At 34.9% G+C, this 22,993-nt stretch overlaps 1 protein-coding gene across 1 annotated transcript; it reads left to right on the top strand.

Annotated features, from left to right (window-relative positions):
- The first annotated feature begins 4,811 nt into the window (after positions 1–4,811).
- On the top strand, positions 4,812–22,312 carry LOC125777072 (uncharacterized). Its single transcript, XM_049450961.1, has 3 exons — positions 4,812–5,309; positions 5,729–5,967; positions 22,029–22,312. Exons 1-3 carry the CDS (start codon positions 5,225–5,227, stop codon positions 22,155–22,157), a joined length of 453 nt encoding a protein of 150 aa, XP_049306918.1. The 5' UTR covers positions 4,812–5,224; the 3' UTR covers positions 22,158–22,312.
- Positions 22,313–22,993: the final 681 nt, after the last annotated feature.

The raw sequence follows: 22,993 nt of genomic DNA, 5'->3' as shown, positions 1-22,993 counted from the left end.
ATTAAAGAAATCAATATGGGTATCAAACTAAAAAGCTTAAGACAGTTTTCTGTCGAAAATGCGCCATTTAAAGAAAAACTCTGTTAAATAACTAGAAAGCAAAGGTTAAATGCAAAAATATTATTGAATTATTGTTTAGTAGAGAATGGTGGTGCTCTATTCATAAACAAAATTTATTTGAATGTGGTATGTCCTACAAGAGAACACCTATGAGAAGTAGAATCGGGCGGGCGGGTCCCGAGATATGGGATTTCAGCTTAAAGTGAGCAGTGCCACGCCACCGGCTCCTACAAAGACCTGTCATACCATCTTGAGTGTAAAATTAATTTTATCTGGTGATGATTTATCGCGCCTAGAGTAGATTTTATCACTACCCCGTTTGGGAGAGTGGGCCTCATCCGACTTCATCCATTTTAACACTTTCGCTAGAAATTTTTTTTTAACATTTACGTTATGCAAATTTGGTTGTTGTAGCTTTAGTGGCTTAGAATATGTGTACATTAAACTTATTAGAGAGCGGAGCCACGCCCACCTTTTCAAAATTCTTTTCCTTGAGGTATCCGTGGTCATTGCAATCGACTGTGCCAAGTAAGGGTCTTATATCTTAATTTAGTACCTAGTTTTGGTACTTTAAATGCAAATGTCTAATGATGATTCGTGGAGCAATTACGCCCGTATACGAACCCGATATTTTTTGTTTTTGCTGAGGAAGACGCGTACCTGTTTTCGTCAAGACATCTCATTTTTTACTCAAGTTACAGCTTGTACCGATGGACGGACGGATAGATAGACAGTCACCCGATCCTGTCATCCTGATTATATATATTTATTTAACCTTATTTCTATCTCGGAACAAAGTTGTAGCGTCTAACCATGAGGAGGTGATCAATGAAAATTTCGTTTTAACTGGGGTTGTTGCGTAAAATTTTTAATCCAATAGGAAGACCACTAAAACCTGCGATTCTTCCCAAACTAACTCCTTCACAGCATAACTCAGCTGCTGCCAACAGGTGCTACTCTTGGATGTGTAGGCAATTGAATATTATGCTCTGTAATTCTCTCATTATTCACTTCTTATTATACGACGCAGAAACATAAGCAAATACGAACCGATATGAGAAAGCTCTTAAACATTCGATATAACTGTTCCCCGCGAAGTCTTTGTAGCCGTCTGCGAGAGCGACGAATGTCGAAGGAGCGGAACTGAAAACTGTCAATAAATCTACAAAATATATGTTAGCGGATAAAAATTTAACGAATGCGCTGGTTAGGCCTTGTTGTTCGCATGGAAAATACTCGTAGTGCTCCAGTGAAAACAACGGAAGCAAAGGCTATGTATCCACTCTTAGTAAATATCACATCACTACCACATAATCCTACCTCCTTTAATTTTTTTAATAAAAAATTTAAACCTTATTAACGCCCTTCAATTGTTCTAGAATTACCCCAATTAATTCGGTGAGGAAATGTTTTATGAAAGTTCATCACATTCGTTCAAATAAATGCAGTTCCATTCGAAGGAAATGAAATCTCATTTATTTTATTCAGTTCTTCCCACATAATTTATCTTTAACGGTGAACAATAAAACTAGAATGGCCTTCAATACAATCAACACCACACACATGCAACTTTCAAACAATTTTAGTTTCCATTTTTTCGTTATTCTACTTTCGCTCTTCGCTTATCTGACCATAAGAGTGCCTCAATCATTTATATCCTGAAATTTCGTTTAACGCGAGCATATTTTGCGACTGAGGAAATTCTTTAATATTTTCAAAAATGCAACGAAAAATAAATTGTTTGAACTGGCGCCCTAAGCATCAACCAATCGACATTATTTTTAAATTGGAAAATTTAGACAACGTTTCGAAGGCAATCTAAAACTCTAGGATGACAGAAAAAATTTCTCAATGATTCTACAAAATATCTCAGTCATCTGAGTTTTCTCGAAAATTTAATATAAACGGTAGAGAAATTCATATTTTTTCTGCATTTATTTCTACTTTCTTATTTTTAATAAAGCAAACAATTAAGAATAGCCAAAGCCACATAAAGTGCAACTGTCATTCGGTGTGAATAGCATTTAGAGATAAGAACGTTAGATGTTGTTTTTAATTAAAATGTAGCGCGGAACGAGTCAGGAAAATGCCAGATAGCAAAAGAATTCGCCACCTCAGAAGCATACAATTGTTGATTGCAACCAATTAAAATATCAGAATAATACATACAAAGTTAATGCACAGATGTCCTTTAAGACAAGTTTGATGTAATTTAATTAAAATATGTCGACAAGTGGCGACAAACGCAGCTTAAAATGAATATTTTCTAATGCAACCTCGATTATATAAAAGATAGATATGTATGAGTGCGTGTAATTGTAAAACCCGTATTGACAAGGTGAGCCACTTTGGCGTATACTTAATGCGCTTATAATGAGAGCGCCAACACTCTGTACGTTTTTTGATTATTGTTGTTGTATATGTTTGGCACAACAATATGCAATAATCTACGGCAAAGATACGTTTGGGTTACGTGACACAACGTTGTACCCGTTAAATGAGCGGGCAGGCACACAAATAAATACTTGCCTGCATACAAATACGATGCAGGTGTTTTACAAAAGTGGTCGCACAGATGCAAAAAATTAATTACAAGTTTTTTAAGATGTTCCTAATTACAATACTTACTCAATTATTGATGGCATAATTAAGCATATCATTTAAAATTTTTAACTGAAATATTGGTGGCTAAAATCATACATTTTAAATAAGGCCTGGTATATTTATTGGTTTTTGATTTGCATAAAGAAGTGAAAGGATCAAATGGAATTTAAAGTTGTGTTATTCCCATATATACAAGGTGAATTCCACAGTAAACAGGACTTAAAAAAGCAGAACAAATGGCAATAATCGTCCTTCGAATGTTGGATTCGGAGCAAGTTTTGGTAGTCAGTCAATTTGTGCGGAACAAACCGTGCACACACCTTTCGTAAGCCCAAATGTTCCGTCAAAATGCGATAAATCGATGTTTTGGAGATGTTCAATTCCATTTCCATGAATTTCAATGATGATTTCGGCTGATTTTTGATGAATTCACGCACAGTTTCGATGGAATTTCCGGTGATCATGGATTTTGATTGGCACACATGTTCATCGTCATTTATGTCCTCACGATCACTTTGAAAACGTTGAAACCAGTCGTGCACTCTGCTACGGGATAGGCAATCATCACCATAAACTTGTTTCATCAATTGAAATGTTTCGGTTAAAGTTTTACCAATTTTAAAACAAAATTTAATGTTGGCTCTTTGTTTGAAGCTCATTTTCGCACTGATAACACAAACGTACTGACGCTTAAAACGCAATAACTTCACCAATCAATGAAATGTCATGAAATCACTGTCGCTTAAAATATTTCTGTTAGAGAGTGGTCTTTTAAAAACTAGTAATACAGAAAGATCGTCGTCCTGCTATGCTTCTATAGTTTTAAAAAGAGCAAAATTTATCAAACAAGCAAATTTGAAATATCATGTTTTGTAAATAAATTAGATTTTTTGAGAAGGATAAATTAGAATTTATTTAAGAAACTTAAGCTTGAAAAATAAGTTTATAGTCAATTTAAACCTTTTTTCATAACATTTTAGTACAAATGATCAGTACTTTTTGGGTTTTTGCTTAACCACTTGTTAATTATTTAAGTAGTATTTTAAAATCTTACCGCTTAGGTTATCATGGTTTCGTTCCGTCAGGCTTGCTCAAGGTGTTACATTCACCTCAGTGCAGTGAACTTCAAATTTTTTACTTGACTTCTAAAATGCTGAATAGTTGATTATACCTAGATGACATTGGGCGTAATTAATTTGCGCAAAAATTCAATGAGCCACATTTAATTTCTGGTATATATTGTAAATATCTACTATATACTAATACGTACAAAGGTACATATATATGCTATATTAGGGTGGGTAAAAAAAATGTTTTGGTTGGTACTATGAAATATACGTTCTTTGACACCTCTAAATATTACCAAATATGAGCTCTTAATTGTAACGGGATGGTCCGCCGCCTTACATTGTCTTATTTTTTCTTATTACCAAAATTCAAAACTTTCTTTAAAATAATTGAAAAAATTGCTCGTTTCATAGATTTTGTAGGATATTGAACGCTCCTCGAAAAAGGTCGTAAACCTAACCGTTTAAAATATATTATCAGTTGAAGTCTGATTATTTTAAAGCAAGTTTATTTTTTTTCTCATGAATATTATGACTCAAGGAAAAAGAAAGCAGTCGGAAGCTTAGGGTTTAGTAGGAAATTTTACTCTTGCACAGAACGAAGCAAAAAAAATTTCAATTTTTGTACTCACCCTAATGTACATATATATATTATACATGTTTGTAAGTGCTCGTTGTATAAGCTTTAGCTTTTATGTAAATATGTGCACTTGCACGTGTTAACAAGGTGTTTTCTTTCCGTTTATTTTCAGTGCTATTAAGGTAATTGACATGCTTCAATGGGAAAATGAATGCTAAGTGAGCCGATAAAATGTCGGCGCCTAAAAATTACTAACGAAAAGTGTGCGTATACGAATGACGAAAACAAAGCAAAGTTGAAAAGCAAACAAATTCTAAATGCTGCTGAACCACAAACAGTCTTTAAAATATATTGTGTATATAAGTGAGTGGTGGTTTTGAAAACAGTTTGAAATGAATGATGGTATAAGTGTGATGCATTAAAAGATGTATTAAGTATTTCTTAGTGATATAAAATAGCGAAATTTTGAAAAAATAGTTTAAAAAACAACAACTAAGTATTTATATAGTTGTAGCTTTACCAGAAGTCCTGGCGTACATGCGTAGCAGAAAATTCGTTTGTCTGCACAATATTCGTTTACTATAGACCTTGCAGCTGAGTTTGTATGCTTTTTGAGTGTATGCCTACATAAATCCGATTAGCGCGATTGGCTGTCAGAAGTGTTATTCGGTAGAAAGTCCATCGTTTTGTAATTTTACGGCTTAATGCAGGCTAACAAATTGGACACGGCTTCTATTTTGGGCCGAAAGAGACAAACAAACACACACAAAACACACACACATTGAAAAAATAGTGCTCTTGCGTACGTTAAAGCAAACCATTTCTTAACCTACAAATAAACTTACAGACAGACACAATGTAGTTCCACTATTCTTACGCTTCCGAATGTCATAACCTATCATCAAGTGGACATATGTACATGATGGCCGCAGGCCGTGGAGAACGGGAGAATATGATGATGTGGTCAATGAAAATGATTCACCGAAATATGGTTACAAGTAAGTCGCACTAAAGCTAACAGTATATAAGAGACTGGAAGTAAGCTCACATACTGTGAGCACTTATATTATTTTCGATTATTCTAACCTGAAATGTAGCATACTTATAACCGGCTAATTAAATATTAAAGCTCTAAAATCTATTTAAAGTTTGGATATGAATATTTAGAATTTTTAGTTTTGACATATTTTCTCCTATTTAAGGTAGGTAGCGCAGTGTTTGATGCAAAAAACATCAAATTAAGTAAAGAGTAGACTTCTGAAAAATTCTTTAAAAAGGTATACTTTTAGGATATGTTTATAGCATACCTTTAGGCATTTTATTCCAAAATATCAAATTTAAACTTTTTTTCAATTTCATTTAACCGCACGTTGTTAATTCAAAAAATTTCTTTATATCTCAAAATTCCTGTATAAAGGAGCGAAGGCGAAAACGGCTCGTAAGTGTCTAATTGCCAACCATGTGCAGCGCCGCATTTCAATGGAGGTAAGCGATGAGGAGGATGCCATCGGTTTGGTGTATGAAGTGGAGCGCCGTCGACGTTGCCTACGCACTGCTATTAAGCAATCCTTCGCTGGTGCATTTAGTAGTGGTGTGGAGGATGAAAGTGGCGAAGAAGATTATCTAGAGCTGGAGAGTGGCAAACGGATGTCAGAGGTAAGCATTTTCCAATGTCATTTTTAAATCCCTAAAAAGAAAATACGTAATTGCATGGTTATTATTAGTGGGTAGATCCATATATTCAGTTCGTATAAATATTATAAGTATGTTTATACCTGTACATAGGATACTTCGCCAATAACAATAATAACACCTTCAATTACAAAGAATATTTTTAAGCGAGGAACCAATATTGTTCGATATTACTGAAAAAATAATAATAATAATATCCTGTGAAAAAATCATAGTTTTTGGTACTTGATATGATGGCACTGACTATTCCTTAGTATATCACCAGAAACAACTGATGCGCCATCATCGATAATTAAAACAGAAAAAATGCATCCAAGCTATAATATCTTTTAAAATATTATTTCTTATATCAGCTTGATGTAAAAGCAGTTACGTAGGTTGCTATATATATTTCTGGACTAGGCAACACCAAGTGTTGGAATGTTTGACATTTTTTAGCATAACATCACTCAGAACGTTTTGTCATTTAATCGCGAATTGTTTTATTTACAGTGTATTAAAAAATTCATCTCGGTCAAAAAATGGAATTAACTCGTGAACATTTTCGTGCGATCATTTTTCAAAACTTTCGACGTGGATTATCACGACAAGAGTGCATCGATAAACTAAAATCTTTGTATGGCTATGAAGCACCATCCTATAGCACTGTGAAAAACTGGTACAACGAATTCAATCGTGGCCGACGCTCGCTCAAAGACGAATTCCGTGAAGGTCGTCCAAAAACAGCCGTTGTGCCAGAAAACATCGATGCCGTACGTGAACTGATAATGCAAGATCGTCATGTAATATACTTTCAGATAGAAGCATGCCTATGCATTTCTCCCACCAGCATACATTCGATATTGCATGAACACCTGGCCGTAAAAAAGGTTTGTTCTCGTTGGATCCCGCACAATTTGACAATCGCTCAAAAAAAGGCCCGTGTGGATTGGTGTAAAGAAATGCTGAAAAATTCGATCGCGGTGCTTCAAAAGACGTTTATAAGATCATCACAGGTGACGAATCATGGATCTATGCATATGAGCCCGAAACAAATCCGCAATCGACCGTGTGGGTCTTCCAAGACGAGCCAAATCCTACAAAAAAAAAAACATTTTCGTTGATAAATATGCCTATTTTCATTATGAGGCCAGTAATACATATAGCAGCCCTCGTATGAAAACGTAACCGGCCAAAGAAAATGGAAAATATTTTGCTTGCTCTTTCTACCCACTTTGTTTGATAGAAAGAATCTTCAGTTCGGATTAATGTTAGTTAACATGGAAAAAATACCTTGGTTTACATACAGCAAGAAGAAAGTAGAACTCTTATTAAACAGGTTAAGGAAAAGTCAAACAGCTGAGTATCAATTACAACCTCAAGCTCTAACTTCGTCCACAAATTTGACTCAGGACAAGACTTAAATCAATCATCCAACATTATCAAAAATAATGGCTTTAAATAGGGCAGGCACTACTTCTAACAATACGTTGATTCATTACGCACATACCCATACACTATACGCATTCGCTTGTTGTTTAAAATTGTCACCCACAAAAAACTGAATATCACCCAATCACCAAAATAAAGAAAACCAGCGGCCAGCTGTGATAATAACACCAAAGCAAAATGCCGTAACTGTTCAAAAAATGTTGCGCAATAATCATCACCAGCAAAAATAGTACGAACATGATATTGGCGCACAATTCTGTGGCAGCCAAACCCCCAAAATAACAACAGCTACAAGAGCGGTGATCTTTTTCTAACGGCAGTTTGGTACTTTGCTTGCCACTTTGTTGTTTCTAGTACATTTTCTTGGTTCGAGTTTTTTCATTCTTCTTCAAAATCATAAGTGCAGAAAGAGCAGTGAAAGCCACTCGCAACTTTTGTTGCTCCTTCCAATATGCAACTTTTTCTTAAGTACTCTTCTAAAGACATTACTATTCGTTTTCATTTTCTTTCTGAGACAACTATTTGCAGCACTCAATTTCTTTCTTCAGTTTTGATTAATAAACGGTAAATTCAATTGTTTTTATGCTGTAGAAACTGTATATAATTACTTTTTTTGGACTAAAAAATCAACTATTCATATTTTCGAATTGATGAAATATACGGCACCAGAAGAAACACAGATATGCAACTGGTTATAAATCTATTTGACTCAAAATCAAATTACTCAATTTCAAATTTTTTGATTATGCGTTGGTTTGCATTTTTTATGACGATATTGAGTACAGTGTTTGTCCGGAAAGTAATAGGGTATGATTTTGTGCCGCCGCGACTCTTCTTCGGAGCGTGCGTGCAACGACTGTGTTCTGAATAGAGCGTTCCTAGTTAACGAACGAGCAGCTGGTCAGTTGCCTCCAAGCACCTAGATAGTCAGGACAAACATTTTCGCACGACGTGTTTCTGTGAGTGGTGCAAGCCGAAAATGCAGCGTTCGTTAGAGCAGAGGTTTTATGTGAAACTCAGTTAATCTGCGACAGAGTCGTTTGATATGATCAATCAGGCTTAACCAGAATTTGCTTTAGCAAGAAGTGGTGTGTTTCGGTGGAAGAGGTCGCTGATGAAGACAGTGCTGGGAGATCTGCGATTTCGACAACCACCGACAATGTGACTCATGTCCGCAAAGTTTTGAACTCAGACCGTTGACTAAGTATTCGATTAATTGCCCATACGAGTATGTTAAATTTATCAAAATCTGTGGTTCATGACATTGTGTCGGAGCACTTGAATAGCGAAAGATGTGCGCGAAGATGGTCTCAAAAGTGCTCACTGATGACCAGAAAGTCGTCTAGTGGAAGTGTGCCAAGAAAATTTGAACATATCTGAAAGTATCCTATTACTTTCCGGACAAACCCAGTATAACCTTCCATAATTAAACTTCCACATTAAGACAAAGTACTATTATTTACTAAAATGAATTGCATTAGACAGGGCCATCTGCGGTTGAAATTTTTTTTAATTGGCCGGTTCCACCTTTTATAAGTTTATTATATGTACATAGCCCCTAAGATATAGTAATCCTATTTGGTCAGGGCAATTTTTTCCCATCCTGCCCACTTTGTAAAAATGGGTGGTACAGATTATAACCCCGTCATCTCCACATGTAATGATTTTGTTAAAACTACTACTAAAGGAGCTACGCCTTTTTAAACAAAACCGCTGCTAACAGTTTGATTATCAACATAAAGAATGGTGATGTGAAAACATGCTTTTGAATACTTCCGAAATATTTAAAGTTAACATGAAACAAAACACAGTATTTAAGCTTTCGCCTTCATTCTATGGTATACTAGTGCTTTCACGTGATTTGCCACAAATTTAATTTCCTGAAATAAAGGGTGATTTTTTAAGAGCTTGATAACTTTTTTTTAAAAAAAAACGCATAAAACACAAAATCTCATCGGTTCTTTATTTGAAACGTTAGATTGGTTCATGACATTTACTTTTTGAAGATAATTTCATTTAAATGTTGACCGCGGCTGCGTCTTAGGTGGTCCATTCGGAAAGTCCAATTTTGGGCAACTTTTTCGAGCATTTCGGCCGGAATAGCCCGAATTTCTTCGGAAATGTTGTCTTCCAAAGCTGGAATAGTTGCTGGCTTATTTCTGTAGACTTTAGACTTGACGTAGCCCCACAAAAAATAGTCTAAAGGCGTTAAATCGCATGATCTTGGTGGCCAACTTACGGGTCCATTTCTTGAGATGAATTGTTGTCCGAAGTTTTTCCCTCAAAATGGCCATAGAATCGCGAGCTGTGTGGCATGTAGCGCCATCTTGTTGAAACCACATGTCAACCAAGTTCAGTTCTTCCATTTTTGGCAACAAAAAGTTTGTTAGCATCGAACGATAGCGATCGCCATTCACCGTAACGTTGCGTCCAACAGCATCTTTGAAAAAATACGGTCCAATGATTCCACCAGCGTACAAACCACACCAAACAGTGCATTTTTCGGGATGCATGGGCAGTTCTTGAACGGCTTCTGGTTGCTCTTCACCCCAAATGCGGCAATTTTGCTTATTTACGTAGCCATTCAACCAGAAATGAGCCTCATCGCTGAACAAAATTTGTCGATTTCGAACATTTCGAACCGAACACTGATTTTGGTAATAAAATTCAATGATTTGCAAGCGTTGCTCGTTAGTAAGTCTATTCATGATGAAATGTCAAAGCATACTGAGCATCTTTCTCTTTGACACCATGTCTGAAATCCCACGTGATCTGTCAAATACTAATGCATGAAAATCCTAACCTCAAAAAAATCACCCGTTATAATAAAATTCAATTGTTGCCCTTAATGATATTACTTACCATATAATTTGCATAAATCCTTAGTGACCATGAAACAGAATTTATCTTTACACACAACCGCACATATACATAACTATTTAATTAATTAACTCGATACGAATATTATGGGCGCTTAAGAGTAGCTGTCACTTTTTTATTGGGAAGGATGACTTGCATGCTACAAACGCTAAATGCTATTAAACGCGTGTGTTGAATGATTTTTGTGATGACAGTATCGCTTCGTTGAACACTTCTTTGTATATTATTGACCTTAAATAGGCCTCATACATAACTCTACACATGTTAAAGAAATTTATAAATCAAGAAATTAATATGTTTATATTTTAATAAGGAATGAAGCTATGAAATATGCTTACAATGTCTGCGCTATATTTAAATAAATAACCAGATATTTTAAATAATTTGAAGTACATATATTGCTACAACTACAAACTATATGATAAAAATCATGTCACTATATGGAAAATTTATTATTTATGTAGTGTAATATTCAAGAGATTATTGCAAGAGAAGTTGGTATTTCTCGTGCTTATACATCGTGCTAGCAATTGTTGCTTTTCCGCTTAGGTAGAGGCATATTTGGAGGTGATGCGGTACTAAGGTATACATGGGTGATAGCGAATTTAAAGACGCGTGCTAATATTTCGTGGGCGTTGATGAACTGTCTCTTAATTTTAGGCTTATGATTTTATATTCTTGCACTCGTTAAGATTTCGGAGAAATAGCATGGAATAGAAAACTTAGAAATAATTAATTACAGTAATTTTAATAGTGGTGATCTCCACATAAACACCTGCCCCTTAAAAAAACGTGTATGTGCACATGCTTAACACATGTAATCTCTGCCCACTTTATCTACATATATAACATTTACTACTGAGTTTACCCAAAAGCAATCTTCGAAGCCGCATTTTATACTTAGGTGTTGTGCAAGCAATTCACTTTGATTTGCGTTTGTGTTTTGCTGTAAATTCACTCAATTAAGTTTTTATGGTCTTCAACGCAACTAAAGTCGCAGAGACCTCATCAGTGTACATTACATAAATGAGAGCGGTCCAAAGCTTTATTACTACCGCCACTTTTCTGGAACAGTACTACAATTAAATCAAAAGGTATTGAAATAATTCTTTCGCTTCACTTAAGGGCAGAGCCTCCTACTCCTACTCGGTTGGTCCACTTGTCCACTTTCATACACAAATGTTGCGGCTACACTTTGATATATGAGGGAATACAGTTACGCGTGGCAATGCGGACCCGTATTTTATTAATGTTTTCATCCACTGGCTATTGAGCTTGGAAGCATTTACTGTTATGTTTAACATTTAATTGAAACACGATTAGCGATGTAATTGACCTCAGGCAAATTGTCCGCCACTACTGCGGATGTAAATATGTGTGTGCGCCTCAACCGTGTTTCAGTGTCAACCGACAATTGCCAATCACATTAAATTGGCCACACTCTTCATTTCCCTCTCTCCTACCCATAACATGAATGATAATTAATAACTGCTTCATTTATTTATAGCTGTCATGGAATAATATTTGGCTTGCCTAGCAACATGTGTTGGCAACAATTTCAAAGAAATGTTTTGTCATTAGTCGAACATCGTAGACCAATGGCAAGAAGTAATCAGGTATCAGGTTCTAAATGAAGATTTATGCTTCTAAGAAATGTTCATTAACACGAAAAATGTTCGAACTGATAACTTCAGGCTGCTGTTGCCATGGCGGGTGAATTTGTCAAATGGCACGTACTTGCAATTTTTTTTGTAGCGTCGGATATTTGCTGTCAAAAATTCCTGCCATTGTAATTAGGGGCCACGTGTGGGCTATCGGAAGGATGAAATATCGGCATGTAAGCCACTTGATTAGTTTACCTTAAGGTGTTAATTGACTCATCGACTAATCACGATGGACAGTACTATTGATGTTATAAGATATATATATATATTCATTATGATATCTACATAAAATTTGACATGGATTATTACCTACGAAACTTTTACTGATCAATATCATAATAAAGATTATTTCATAACAAGAGTATAACGGTTTAACTTTTCTAAACCACTTACGCTACAACAACGGAACTCACCTACCGTAAATACAATCCGAACTCCTACCGATAGTCTAAAAATGGATGAAATCGAATGGAAATCCCGCTCACACCCAAAATAACGGTTAAAAACTACTAAAAGCGTAATAAATCAATAACTACTTGAAAATACGCCAGAGGTATTATGTTTTACCCCTGGGATGGTATGATAAAGCTTAAATGGAGCCGGGGTCAAACTTCGACTATGGGCATGGTACCGGCCACTTTTAGAAAAAAAAACTCATATCGCGGAACCCGACGACCGATTTCGCCTAAACTTTGTAAGTTGCATTTTTTTCAATTTCCTATCTCACAGTGTGAAAATGGGCGAAATCGGATACGGATACAGATATGCCTACTTCCCTTATAAAACAATTTTAAATTCTATCTGATTCTATCCTTTGAATAAGAAATTAAGAAGCAATTAATATAAAGGGATAAAACTTACCGCGAACAATGCCTTTAGAGAATATCAACTAACGTCCAAAAATGGTCAAAATTCAACTGTTAAACTGATGAAGCTTTTATGTATCAAAATGTGGGCCTAGTATCTATGGTAGACTTTTGACTAAAAATATCTGTTAATGTATGTGATGTAAAATTGAAATTCCAAGTGAATCTTTTCCCTACAGGATTAACTTTGAGTATCAAAAATGAGTTGCATCGGGTCAATACTTCAGATTTCGAACACCCGGGTGACTTTGTACCGCATACATATATCAGCCGATACGTGAGTTATCTTAATAAAGTTGAGAGAGCGTGATTTATTTTAATGTTGCAAATTTGAGCTTAGAATTAATAAAATCGGGTGAAAACTCTCCCTAGACCCCATATAAATAACAAGTCTTATTTACCTGAAGGTACACCCCTGGCTATAATCCTTGCAAGTTGCAAGAGTATGAAGCGTTCGGTTATACCTAAACATAGCTCTTCCTCACTTATTAATAAATTGAGATTGTCTATCGTTGTTTCCCCTAGCTATGGGGAGAAAGAAAATTGCCTACCTACTAGAACTTAAAGTTGCGTAGTCCAACTTTGTAAAAATAATTTTCATGAAACTCACTTAAAAACTATTAAAGGGCGGCCTCCCGTACAACAAACATGTACAAGAGTTTAAGAGTAGAAGTATGTATTTGCATAGAAATTATTACGCATACCCAGAAAAATACGTGTGAGCAAATGAAGTACAAAGGGGTCGACAAATCTATGAGAAATAGAGGCGACTTTCTCAATCCTAAGAATGCTGCTTTAAGAAAGAAGGAAATTAAATAGGAGCAACGTAAACGGCAAACATATAGTACATTCATGCCAGTGCCAACAGTTGAATGTTGCTGAAATTATGATTTTAAACCAAGCATTTAATAGCGTCACATAGTCTGAGTTGTTGGTGGTTGCAGTTGTCGTCTGAATGCTCCAGCGGCTGCACATTGAAATTGCTATAGTTTAGTTGGCTGTGGCAGCATTTTCAGTGCTTGACCTCAAATTACAAACTGTATTCGTTTTCTACCATTTTTCGTATACTTTGTGTATATGTAGGATTATCCTTATGTATTTTATGCCATATAAAATAATCTTTATGCTTTTAGTTTTTGTTTTTTTTTTTATCGTGTTGTTTTCCAACACTGCCCGCAATGATGTGTAAATGGTTGAAATACTTTAAATTACTGTAGGTTGTATGCAACTCCTTTGCAGTTCAATGCGTTTTTCATTTTCGAGAATATTTCAAAGCCAACTCTTTGACGGTCTTCCTCGTTCCATTTTAGTTTCCATCATGAGCTTCGTTGGCTACCTTCTTTAACGTCTTCCATTTTATCCGTATTCTTCACTTGCAAGCTATTAATAGCACCCTGTCCTTATAGATATGTATATGCTTAACATTTAACGTCTACTTCAAATGGCTTAGAATTTGATTAGCAACTTAAATAAATTAAAAGTATTAGGTTGTTTTTACAATTCTATTACACTGCACTTCCACTTGTTTATGAAATTTGTATGATATTAAAGTTACGAACATATGGTTTTTATACTCTCGCAACAAAGTTGCTAAAGAGAGTATTATAGTTTTGTTCACATAACGGTTGTTTGTAAGTCCTAAAACTAAAAGAGTCAGATATAGGGTTATATATACCAAAGTGATCAGGGTGACGAGTAGAGGTGAAATCCGGATGTCTGTCTGTCCGTCCGTCCGTCTGTCCGTCCGTCTGTGCAAGCTGTAACTTGAGTAAAAATATAGATATTATGATGAAACTTGGTACACAGATTTCTTGGCTCCATAAGAAGGTTAAGTTCGAAGATGGGCAAAATCGGCCCACTGCCACGCCCACAAAATGGCGGAAACCGAAAACCTATAAAGTGCCATAACTAAGCCATAAATAAAGATATTAAAGTGAAATTTGGCACAAAGGATCGCATTTGGGAGGAGCATATTTGGAAGTAATGTTTTTGGAAAAGTGGGCGTGGCCCCGCCCCCTACTAAGTTTTTTGTATATATCTCGGAAACTACTATAGCTATGTCAACCAAACTCTATAGAGCCGTTTCCTTCAGGCATTTCCATATACAGTTCAAAAATGGAAGAAATCGGATAATAACCACGCCCACCTCCCATACAAAGGTTATGTTGAAAATCACTAAAAGTGCGTTAACCGACTAACAAAAAACGTCAGAAACACAAAATTTTACGGAAGAAATGGCAGAAGGAAGCTGCACCCAGGCTTTTTTTTTTAAATTAAAAATGGGCGTGGCGTCGCCCACTTATGGACCAAAAACCATAACTCAGGAACTACTCGACCGATTTCAATGAAATTCGGTATATAATATTTTTTTAACACCCTGATGACATATACTAAATATGGGCGAAATCGGTTCTCAACCACGCCTTCTTCCAATATAACGATATTTTGAATTCCATCTGATGCCTTCTCTGTATAATATATACATTAGAAACCAATGATCATAGCGGAATAAAACTTTACTCAAATACGGTATGTGAGCTGAGGTATCCCTTGTGGAAAAATTGTTGTGATCGGACTATAACTTTTCAAGGTCCCTGATATCGAACACGAAGAACTCAGTGCCCAACCTACCCTAACCTAATTTTTCACCGAAAATATCGGTAAATCTCTCAGAATTTAATTCTAATTAATTTTACAGCAAAATAAAAAAATATGTAAATAACGGATAATGAAATCTCGATTATCACTTTATCGTGCGAGAGTATAAAATGTTCGGTGACACCCGAACTTAGCCCTTCCTTACTTGTTTAAATGAAGAATATGCTTTTTCATCTCGTGTATACTTCAATACATATTTATTTTTAAGAACTTATGGAAAATGATTTTGCAAAATCGGAAAGTCAATTTCCGAAACCTTAAGCACAGAGCTTTGAGAAAGTAAAAAATCCAATTATGAAAGTTGCCGTTTCTACTCCATAGGTTGACACACATATGTACTATTATATGTATATATGTTTCATTTATATATTTTGTGGCGCAGAGAGGTTTTTCAGATATCCATCGAAGCTCAAGGGAATGGATGGACAGGGGGTTTTAGACTAACATAAACTGTAGTGTCTTTAAAGCAGAAGGCGTAGCCATCAATGTAACAGCAGATATACTCCATCAAAGTGCGGCTTTTTTATGGAACTTTGAATCCATTCCCATAGTAAAGCTGCTATACAAACCTTGACCACACTGACATTGAGCTCAAAGCACATCAAAAAGTGTATGACCTCACAAGCAGAGCCTCAAGCTGCTTCCATATTAAGCTTGTCGGGTTGTCTGTTATCGTTAAAATTTATAAAGCCTGGTGGAGTAACAAAAGAGTTCAAGCCCAAAGTGGTATGTAAAAGGCCAATTGAATTGATAAGTGTCCGACCTGGACACTGTCCCATTAGTACTCACACGGTGAGGCTAAAAATTTTCGAAGGCACAACTTGTAAAAGGAATATTCTCTAGACACTTACTTCTCGTCTGTACAACTTTCGCCATACTGAAGCTTGAGCATTTCGCTTGCCATACTATTTACAAACCCGCCGAATTTGTACTAAGAGTACTGGGCATCACAAGGAACAAGTGTCACAGGTTTTAAAGTGGAATTATTAGTGGCCTCAATCATCCTATTTACCTGACCAAATCTAATCTTTATATTTCAGTATTCTTAAATTTAGTACTTTATAAATGGTCATGGACTCAAATGTCAAATGACTTTAGTCTTTCCAATCTCTTCTCAAGGCTTTCCTGAATCTCAAATGACTTTAGTTCATTTAACTTCTTCTCTGGAATTTTTCCTGAAACAGTATCAAGTCTCTCTAAGACACAACTTGCCAACACAAAAGCGGGCAGTGTAGTTGGATTTCATATTAAGTCCCAAACGAATATATTGTTTCTCAAATGGGATATTAAAACTTTAGTTAACCTATAAAATTAAAACTAGTATTACCCCAAAAGCGCTATAAATTCTAATACATAGGAAATAAAATAGTCGCTGCAGTTGAGCAGATAAAAATAAGTGGAGAAAAGTGGCAATAAATTAATACATCAGCGTGCGCCTGGAGAGAAGATTGGATACCAGTGACATTTGAGTCGAAGTGCAACGGAATATTTTTTATGCAAGTGCACTTTGTGGCTTTTCATTCGACATACTTACATATTTATATACTTGTATGTAGATACCAAATTTAAATATATTGTCCTATATAAAAATAAGTATAATAAAATTGTTTTATTAACATGACGATATTGATAGTTTTTATGAGATATATATGTTAGCACGACACATATTAACAAATGTTAAGACACGCATACTATTACACCAACATTCTTTAGCGCAACATAACACGTCATTATGTTAAGGCATAGGCATCCAACATACATCCAACTAATAAAGTCGCTGACGTTGCGGCACGTGTAACTCCAGACTATGGGAACGGACGGCCAGCAACACAAATCTAGCAAAACGGTGGGAACCACAGAATCAGCACTTTTGGTCACGTAGCATTAGCGACAGATTTAGGGCTAGCATTAAGAATGATAAAATGTAAAGTTTAGTTTTTAGTTGGTGTTAAAGGAATAAAGGAGCATAGCTCCCGAAAATATATTTTTTTAAATCAACCGTTTGTGTTTGATTAACTTATACACATATTCCTATGTATGGTAACTATTTTCTGTAGTATATTATCTATCTGCATGATCTCATAATCTACAGTAGACGCACTTCTCAAGAGTAAGTATAAACCCTTGGGTCCTCAATATAAAGCCGTAGAAAACAAGTCCCAAAACAACTCCTAAGCATGTTTTCCCTTCGAACCAATTGGCGAGTTTCGCCAAATACTTAGTCGCAGAAAAATTTAATTTAATTTATTATATAAAAGACCTCCTCGTCCAATGATTACATAGAATACAGTGAAATGTGCGACTCTATTCTGGATCGAATTATATAGCTAAAGGCACACAAATGAAGATCATCATACTTTTTGCGGTGACATTGAAAACAGAAGATGCAAAAATAAACACCAACAAGTACTTCTACATATCTTCTTAAGAGTCCTTCCTTATATTATGACTCATCGTCCTATGGACATATATATCTACATATATGATGACAACTGTTTAGGGACGTCGCAATGAGAGGAATATGGTATGGATACAAGTAAGTCGAAGAATATTTTTTAACTCCGAATACTATACTTCGATGATCACAACCTAAATTGATAACTATCAACATAGTGTCTAATTAAAAACAAATAAATTATTTATCTAAGTAAAGGATAGATCAGAGAAAATTAACAGATACGGTTTTAAGAACTTATTTATCCTCATGTTTTCATTCTTTTTTGGGCAAATTTAAAATTTTTTATGGCATTATGCCATCTCATCTTCTTTAAAAAAAATATGTCCGATATTTTTAATTTTTTAACCTCCCTTTCGTTCCATTCTATATGCAGCGTTGGACGCTCTATGCCACATCGTTCAACTGCTCTCCACCGATAAGACCCTACCATGTTGAAGTAACAATAAATGGATGTGTCACGCTCCGTATACTTACATATATGCTGAATGATCACAAAACCGAAAGTTTTAATCAAATAAAATCAAATAAGTAGCTGGAGCAGCATTAATACCATTAGCGAGCAACTGTAATAATATTACCATAGCTAAATGTCGGAACTTGCAAATAAAATCATATGCAGCAAAAGCACGGAAAAAGAAGAAATGCAACTGTAATCTTGTTTTTAAACAATCCTCTTTCTTCCGAGCGCAATTCGATGTTTTGTTTACCGCTCTGCGCTTATTACTGCAGCTTGCGGCCTCTGTCGCTCTTCTTCAAGCTCGATAGGTGAAAGTTACCGCCATAGTTAATAGATGTTTTTATATAAACAATATAAATAAACAACAGTGTGTCTCAGTGCCTAGAATGTATAAAATCGAATCGAGCTTACTCTTGCTCCTATAGACACGATAAAGTAATTATTCTTTAAATATGTATGAGATCGCGCGCATTGTAAAATGTCAATCATACGCCATGTCAGTCAATCGTTTTACTAAACACTCAAATTTCCACATTACTATTCTTATTGTAGAATCACACTTCGCTCAAAAGCCACTTAATAAACTTTTATTAAAAACTATTCGATTGTATTTTATTGGTAATTTTGTTGGCGTTTTATTTCATTTCAAGGTTTGTCAGTTCATTGCTACTATAGTAGTTTAATATTTATCATTTTATATTTGATATCATTTCGGGAATATAGGCTTACCTTAAAGTATCGTTTTGAGAATATGACCACACCTTAAAGTTTCACTGTTCTACTACAAGGAACTAATGCTTCCCTTTTTTAGCTGAGCTGATTTCTCAGTGAAAAGCATACCCACAACTATTTCCGCACTCTTAAACAAAACCTTCATTAAATTGAGTGTTTAATTTTATTAAATGCTTGTGGGACTTTTAATACCTTCTCTGCCTGCATAGAAGATGTTCCGAATGAAGTCCATCATTAGTATTTGCAGTCTAAAATATTGCGAATAAGAATTTAAAAGAGGTTAGAAAGAGTGAAAATTTTTTTATATAGTTGCAAAGTGTTGAAAATCGGCACGAAGGAGATAAGTAAATGAAAACTTCGTTTAGAAAAATCATTTTGATCGACATCTATAGGTAAATACATAAGAAGACGCATTCACAAGCACATAAGTGCTGACGAGAAAATAGTTGAAGGACCAAAAGGCAAACAGCTTCCAATTTAAGGCCAAAATCTCGGAATCCTGCAAGAGCCAAGCAAAACTAAAGTCATTTTAGTTGTTTAGAGGGTGTACTCTGTAGCAACATGTTGCAAGAGTATAATAGTTCAATTGACAATAGCCACACATCCGACGATAACTTTTCATAGTCAGTTCCAACGCAACAACAATTGTAATCACATTTTACTTGACTAATTTGCTCGCTATGGCAACAGCAGCCCAGGGACTGAAACTTTCAACACACTTCGCGTTAATGAACATTGCTCGGAGCACTGAATTTTCATTCGGAAGTTAACATTTATTATATCCTGCGTTTTATATGCGGTCTTCTATCAACAGTTTGCTTGAAATAATTGTCAACACATATTGATAGGAAGCTAAATATTATTCTATGCCAGCTATAACTAAATTAAGCAGTTATAAATTATAATTCGTGTTATGAATAAAAGCGAGGGGAAATGATGGCTACGGCCGCGTTATGGCTATTGGCGATTACACCTACTTATGTCCGTATAGAGCTCAGCTGTGGCAGACAATTTGCCGAAGGTCAATTACAACGATAATCTTTATTTTATTGAACGACGAATATAACAGTAAATACATAGTAATCAAAAAATGCGAGTCGGCATTCCCACACGTAATGGTATATTCTCATAGATATCTATTGTAGCCGATATATGTACTTGTGTATGTGTTTGCTGTACACGCAGCGTCCTTGCTGATAAGTAGGGATTTATAGACAAACCTTGTACTGATAATTGAAACTAACTTAAGTGAAGCGGAACGATTTATTCATTGTCTCTTATTAGCAGACTTTGCCTCTGAAGGTACGAATATCTTTGATATACGATGATCAATTTGTTGTCATCTAACTAGCATTGATTTAAGTGGCGTTGAATAATATAAACGTTTAATTGACCGGCTTATGGCATGGCTTGCAAGCTGCCCAAATTGAATTGTACACAAACAAGTGACTATCGAGTTCGAAATATACTTGTAAAAAAACGGTAATATTTAAAAATTTCAAGTTTATATACTGCTCTTACTTAAGATCAAACAAAATTAAAACAAAATATGATTATTGAAAAAAATAGTAAAATTTTTTTTTTTAATATTATGATTTAAGAAAATTGTAGTTATTTATTCTTAAAAACACTTAGTGTTGTAGAAAATTTTAAATATTTTTAAAAAGAAAACTAACCTCACCATCTCAAAATTTATGTAAGACGTATAAAATTGGAGAACAAGAAACTGATTTAAGTTGATTTAAAGTTTTAGCATTTCTTATTTTTGCGACTATGTTTAGCTGAAAGAGCACTTGATCTTACTAACGATTTTTTTATAAGCCAAGTGTTTTATTAAACCACAAGAAAACATTATTATTGCGCAAATTGTGACATTACCATTACTCCCTCTACTCAAGATCAGCAACGCTTCATGTCGTTACCAAAACACTCGCAAAAGATGTTTTTATGCGACAAACACTCAGTTTTATTTTGGTTGAGGATTTATCATGGTGACCTCTTTAGAGATTTTCATTTCGAAGGGTTATGAATGAATGGAAGAATACAATGGCAGCTTATATTTCTTAAAGTGTCGGCTATGGTTGCCGTATTTGCTACCACATTGCCACCTTTTCATTTACTCTTTTATTCAAGTAGTTTTCGTTCTACACCACTTTTCATTTTTGTTTTTTACTTGAGTTGATCAATGCTTGTTTGGTGTTCATTTTATTTGTTCACTTTTGTATGAAAGTGTTTGGAGTATTTGTAAAATTTAGAATCAGATTGTATAATGTAGATGCTTAAGGGTTTATTTGAGCACTAGTGAGTCTCTATATGTTAATAGGGACTCTTTTCAATTCACTTCTCAACAATAAATATGAAACGGTACTGTGCTTCCAATGTTTTTACTAGTTATTTACATGAAAGCGAAAAATGATTATAACGTATGATTCGGGGAGGCATGGAGCTACAAATACTTGCTTGAATAAAATTTACGTAATTTATACCTTTTAGTATTTATTTTTACATTTGTAAAACTGATTTAAATATATATATTTCTTTCGATTATTTTCCGATCTTCTGGCTCTGATTCGTTCGGGAACTGTCCAGTAAATGATAATGCGAAGATCTCTTCATTCAAAGATTGTTCGGTACAAATGATATCTCTAACAAAAATTTAGTGTTCTTGATGAAAATTCAAACAAACTTTCCATGGCGCCCTATAAAACATCATTATCATCTCCATATAGTTAAACTATAAAGACTAAATCTCAGTTTCCAGCCATTTAAAAAATTAGGAAAATATGTAACAAATAAGAAAATTATAGATATTCATAATTTAAATATAATTACTAAATATAAGTTCTTTTCATATTTTTTATCTTTTTAACATTCTATAGGAAGCTGGAAGCTTAATGAATATGAAGAAGAACTCTCACCACCGAATTCCATTTTTCAATCTACAATCAATTCGAAGTTACTGCAAACCAAACAAAAGTGTATCAGAAGTACGACTTGACAATATATAATATACTCGAAGTTTACTCAAACTGCAGTGTCAGTATGCGGCCCTTGTGGAAAAGCTGATCAGAGAATGAAATAAACAAACGTACTATTTTTATTATAAATTATTTATTTTTATTTGAATAAGTAATATGCAATTAAAACTTTGTACTAAACTTAATTTTTAAACAAATTGGTCTTTCGAACTTTGAAGTTTATTTTCATTTATATTGGAGTGGGCTTTCGGAAGCAACATGTAAGTAAAAATTTGTTTAATCTATTTTTAAGAACTTCTGCTTCTTTATAACCATTCTTATCTACTTAAATTACCTACGGAAAGAATCTTCACCTGGTCGATGATGAAGAATTTTTAAACCACAAAATTGTCAAATCACAAAACAAAGGCAAGAATGAAACGCTACTTGTAACTATATGGTTTAAGTGGAGTAGGATCAGCCAAAACACAGTAGTTTAGAAAGTTTTCAAGTATCTCTTGTTGGCGGATAGATACACGAATAAATGTGAAAAAGTATCACATTAATTTTACTACAAATAATGACCTAAACCTAACGTGGATCTTGCTGGAAGCAAAGAGTTGCCTGGACCTCCTGCAATTTACCCTAGGGCAGAAGAACTTCATGAGTACACAGCTGATAGTCGATAAGTGCTGGGTGATTCTGAAGCCCAAGACTCCAGTAGTGAGCCGCAGGAACACAAAGAAGCTGATGCTGCTATTATTGAGACTGAAGCTAGCAAGTTCTTCAGACTTACAATTTTCTGCAATACCGCTATGGCAAAGCATCTAAACCAGTCAAATTATGAAATAATCCGATGCTAGATACAAGAAGTGTAGACATCCTTT

The sequence above is a fragment of the Bactrocera dorsalis genome, chromosome 3, assembly GCF_023373825.1.
Source record: "Bactrocera dorsalis isolate Fly_Bdor chromosome 3, ASM2337382v1, whole genome shotgun sequence".
NCBI classification, from domain to species: Eukaryota; Metazoa; Arthropoda; class Insecta; order Diptera; family Tephritidae; genus Bactrocera; species Bactrocera dorsalis.
This window is presented reverse-complemented; position numbering and strand designations above follow the sequence as displayed.

Excerpts from the sequence above, each read along its gene's own strand:
- LOC125777072 (XM_049450961.1), top strand. The coding sequence starts at position 5,225 with ATGTACATGATGGCCGCAGGCCGTGGAGAACGGGAGAATATGATGATG. Across the intron at positions 5,310-5,728 it reads TCACCGAAATATGGTTACAA|GAGCGAAGGCGAAAACGGCT; the intron begins GTAAGTCGCACT and ends TCCTGTATAAAG. Across the intron at positions 5,968-22,028 it reads GTGGCAAACGGATGTCAGAG|GAAGCTGGAAGCTTAATGAA; the intron begins GTAAGCATTTTC and ends AACATTCTATAG.